General features: G+C 36.6%; 1 protein-coding gene across 1 annotated transcript; it reads left to right on the plus strand.

The window, feature by feature from the left end:
- Positions 1 to 205: 205 nt before the first annotated feature.
- Positions 206 to 2,756, plus strand: LOC108463040 (laccase-17-like). The gene is made up of 6 exons (XM_017762979.2): positions 206 to 377; positions 454 to 605; positions 733 to 977; positions 1,070 to 1,198; positions 1,303 to 2,265; positions 2,359 to 2,756. Exons 1-6 carry the CDS (start codon positions 267 to 269, stop codon positions 2,487 to 2,489), a joined length of 1,731 nt encoding a protein of 576 aa, XP_017618468.1. The 5' UTR covers positions 206 to 266; the 3' UTR covers positions 2,490 to 2,756.
- The last annotated feature ends 2,037 nt before the right edge of the window (positions 2,757 to 4,793 follow it).

The following is a 4,793-nucleotide window of genomic DNA, read 5'->3' on the forward strand; positions in this document are numbered from 1 at the left end:
TCTTTGACACCACTCTAAAGTTGCTCTAACAACTGTCTGCATGATACTGAAGTCTAAAATGAAGCTATGGTTTCTTTTATATATATATATATATATATATATATTAAACTGAGATAGTTTCCATCATCTAATTAAAAAAAAATACACACCAAACACTTTGCCTTTCACTATATATACACTCTTTTGTATTCTTCAATGAATACATACTCAAGGAGTAGTTCATAAGTTCACTCAAACGGAAGAGAAATCAGACCAAAAAAAAAGAAATGGGAGTTTTTCTTCTTTCATCACCAGCATTTCTGGTTTTCTTCTCATTTTTCACTTTCTGTCTACTTGTGGACCCTGTATTTGGGATCACCAGGCACTACAAGTTTGATGTATGTACTAATTTGATAGGATTATCAACCAAATATCTGTTTGATTGTGACTTGGTGTATCTTAACCATTTTGTAGGTCAAGTTGCATAATGTGACACGTTTGTGCCATACAAGGAGCATTGTTTCGGTGAATGGACAATTTCCAGGGCCTCGCATTGTAGCAAGGGAGGGTGATCAGCTTCTCGTAGAAGTGGTCAACCATGTGCCTAACAATGTTTCTATCCACTGGTATTGAAGTTTACTTTGAAAATGACATTATGCAGATATTACATTTACATGCTGAATAAATTATCTATGCTCAATGGGGGAAGGTCTAAAGTTACATGCTATATATGGTGATGTCTTTTCGCAACAGGCATGGCATTCGACAGCTTCGAAGCGGTTGGGCAGATGGGCCAGCATATGTGACTCAGTGTCCCATACAAACCGGCCAAAGCTACGTTTACAACTTCACCATTATAGGCCAAAGAGGGACTCTCTTCTGGCATGCCCATATATCATGGCTAAGAGCCACTCTTTATGGTCCCATTATCATTCTTCCCAAGCGTGGCGTACCTTACCCTTTTGCTAAGCCTTACAAGGAAGTTCCCATTGTCTTCGGTAATGAAATCATCAATGAACCGATCCATTAAGATTCTACATTTACTTTGCAAACTCAAATTGACATGAAGCCCTTTATGATAAAATTGCAGGAGAGTGGTTCAATGCAGATCCTGAGGCTGTTATTAGCCAGGCACTCCAGACTGGTGGAGGTCCAAATGTCTCTGATGCTTACACCATCAATGGTCTCCCTGGACCACTTTATAACTGCTCAGCCAAAGGTAACAAATAGCTAAAATTTTGTTTTAAGCTTTAGACATACACACACATGTACACATACATTATAGAGCTATGGGATTCACTTGTGGACTAACAATTTTGACAGATACATTCAAGCTGAAGGTGAAGCCTGGCAAAACTTACCTTCTTCGTTTAGTCAATGCGGCACTCAATGATGAGCTCTTCTTCAGCATAGCAAATCACACACTAACTGTTGTTGATGTTGATGCCGTTTATGTTAAACCATTTGAGACCGAAATATTTCTCATCACCCCTGGTCAAACTACAAATGTTATCCTTAAGACTAAACCAAGCTACCCAAATGCCACTTTCTTCATGACTGCTAGACCATATGTGACAGGCCAAGGAACATTCGATAATTCAACTGTTGCCGGTATTTTAGAATACGAGTCACCACCCAATAGCCTTCATTCAAGCATAATGTTGCCCTTGTTTAAACCAATTCTACCTGCTTTGAACGACACTTCCTTTGCTACAAAATTCGGGAGTAAACTCCGTAGCTTGGCCAGTGCACAATATCCTGCCAATGTGCCTCAGAAGGTTGATAAGCATTTTTTCTTCACTGTTGGTCTCGGAACCAGCCCATGCCAGCATAACCAAACCTGCCAAGGACCTAATGGAACCAAGTTTGCAGCTTCGGTGAATAATGTATCGTTTGCAATGCCGACTACAGCATTACTCCAGGCTCATTTCTTCGGCCAATCTAACGGAGTTTACATCCCTGATTTTCCTAGCACTCCTATGACTCCATTTAACTATACAGGCTCACCACCTAACAATACTATGGTAAGCAACGGAACAAAGGTAGTAGTGCTTCCTTTTAACACTTCCGTGGAGCTAGTTATGCAGGACACGAGCATTCTTGGAGCTGAAAGCCACCCTCTTCATCTACATGGCTTCAATTTCTTTATTGTCGGCCAAGGTTTCGGTAACTTCGATCCAAATAAGGACCCTGCAAAGTTCAATCTGATTGACCCCGTTGAAAGGAACACTGTTGGTGTGCCATCAGGAGGTTGGGTTGCAATTCGTTTTCTAGCTGACAATCCAGGTAAGTGACATGTTAAACACCAATTAGATTCATCAAATGCTTGCTTTGAGTTGACTATGATTATCAATGACAACAAGAACCACATGTTTGCAGGGGTATGGTTCATGCATTGCCATCTAGAAGTGCACACCAGCTGGGGCTTGAAGATGGCTTGGATTGTCTTGGACGGTGAACTTCCTACTCAGAAATTGTTGCCTCCACCAACAGATCTTCCTAAATGTTGATCGATATGACACTTCTTGTGTTTATTTTGACCAAAAAGCTGCCTCAAATTTTTGCTTTAATTTCTACCATTTTGATTTATTGACTTCTTTTTTTTTTCTTTTTGGCATTGGCCTATCAATGGTCCAAATTTGTTTTCTTGATTCTCGAGGACATAAACCAGTAAGCGAGCAATTTATTTTAAAATAAGATCTGCAATTGTCAATACAAAGAAATCACAATAACATACTGGCAATCCTTTTGTTGATTCAATCTTAGCCTATGAAGCATATCTGTACAATTTTCAACTCTTTCACAGTAAATTTATTGCTTTTTTTTTTTTCATTAAAATACCATTGCCCTTATTAATCAGCTCAACCTGAATCATACCAACTTAGCTAGTTAACTATAATCATATTTCAGAAGCTTCGTTAATAATAATATGATCTAGTCTCATATAAAGACCCACTTTACTATAGAATTTATTAGTGTTCATTAAAGCATTCAACTTGGCTGAAGCTGTATAACTCTTTCTCTTAACTTCGCATGAAAAATTCACATTCCAAGGACTTCAATGTCGGCTTTATCTTATCATGAAAGGTCAATATTGAAATTTTGAACTTCGTGGTGAGGTGTGCTAGAAGCTGTGAGTATACACAAACATGCAAATACAGAAAGAATGAAAATTCTGAAGATAGAAAGTTACAATTTTTAAATATAGAAAATTGTTAATGTAATTCCAAATTAACGTAGGATTTCATTACACCATTTTAATCTAGTGAGTTAGGCAAGGTGTTTTTAGCTATAAGACTTTACTCTCCAAGAAAATGTTGGAACATTTTTAAGTATTTATAGTGTTCCAATAACTATAAATGAATGGGTGTAATTAATCAAAAGATTATATTGTTTGATTTTTGAAAAGAATTATAACTATTTAAATAATTTTATTTGAATAGTTATAATTAAATGAATAATTATGTGTTTATTTTAAAGACATTATTATTCGAAAGACACCTATTGATAAAAGATGTCTCTATGAAAAGACATGAAAATTCCTATAAATAGGAATGAGATTTCATTTGGAAATCATACCATCAAATTCTAATATTCTTTCTTTCCTTCCTTCGTTTTCTAATATTATTAGATTATTCCATAAAGTATTACTGCAGAAATCTTTTATAGAAATTGTGTTTCTTGTCATACAATTGCTCAGTGTATAGTGAGCTATTCTCGTCAGTGCAAAACGCGAATAGTCATTAGCTTCATTGTATCCTCGAGGTTAATTTGCTTGGAACTCGTTTGCACACCGAAGATAGGTGACGGCGAATATAACCTTAAAGATAGTGGCTTGATACACGCCTTGGAGCCTTGTCCTATTTCTTCTTCTATTCGAGTTTCGTTCGCGTGTTCGAGATTTTCCTCACCGAAGATTTGTACTAACAATTTTAAGGTTATATTTCATGATGACTACCACAACTCATGATAGTGGAACACTAAGGGAGTTGGCTTCCAATTTTGTCAAACTTGATCGGTTTGATGGTGGCAATTTTCGACGATGGCAGAAAAAGATACACTTCTTGTTATCAACTTTGAAGATTGCTTATGTTTTGGATACTCCAAGACCTGACGAGACTGAAAACGAATCTGCTGCTGCAACCCGAGAAAGACAAAAAATGGGACAATGCTGATTACATGTGCATGGGCCACATATTGAATGGTTTATCTGATGGTTTGTTCGACACCTACCAAAATGAGGTCACTGCTAAAGAATTATGGGACAAATTGGAGAAAAGATACATGACCGAGAACGTTACAAGTAAGAAATTTCTTGTCAGTCGTTTCAATAATTATCAAATGGTTGATGGTCATTCTATTATGGAACAATTCCGTGATATTGAAAAGATGCTAAATCAATTCAAGCAATATGATATGAAAATGGATGAAATGATTGTTGTATCTTCCATAATAGACAAACTTCCTCCATCTTGGAAAGACTTTAAAAGAAGTCTAAAACATAAGAAAGAGGATCTCTTGAGGCTTTGGCAAATCATCTTCGTATTGAAGAAGAATATCGAAAGCAAGATCAGAATCTAAATTCTGAAAATGCCAAAGTGCATGTTACGGAGGAAGTACAAACTACTAAACCATTCAAGAGAAAGTTCAAATAGACTGATAGAGCACCTAAGTTCAAAAAGAAACAAAAGGGCTCATGCTATCATTGTGGTAAGCCGGGACATTTCAAGAATGAATGTCGATTTTTAAAGAAGAAATCATCTTCTGAGGCTGATAATAACGAAAAGTTCGTTGCAATGATATCTGAAATTAAT

Source organism: Gossypium arboreum, chromosome 13, assembly GCF_025698485.1.
Source record: "Gossypium arboreum isolate Shixiya-1 chromosome 13, ASM2569848v2, whole genome shotgun sequence".
Classification (NCBI taxonomy): domain Eukaryota; kingdom Viridiplantae; phylum Streptophyta; class Magnoliopsida; order Malvales; family Malvaceae; genus Gossypium; species Gossypium arboreum.

Bases quoted from the DNA above. Each gene is read 5' to 3' on its own strand.
- LOC108463040 (XM_017762979.2), top strand. From the start codon at position 267: ATGGGAGTTTTTCTTCTTTCATCACCAGCATTTCTGGTTTTCTTCTCA. The intron at 978-1,069 runs GTAATGAAATCA...ATAAAATTGCAG, and splicing joins GGAAGTTCCCATTGTCTTCG to GAGAGTGGTTCAATGCAGAT. The intron at 2,266-2,358 runs GTAAGTGACATG...ACATGTTTGCAG, and splicing joins TTTTCTAGCTGACAATCCAG to GGGTATGGTTCATGCATTGC.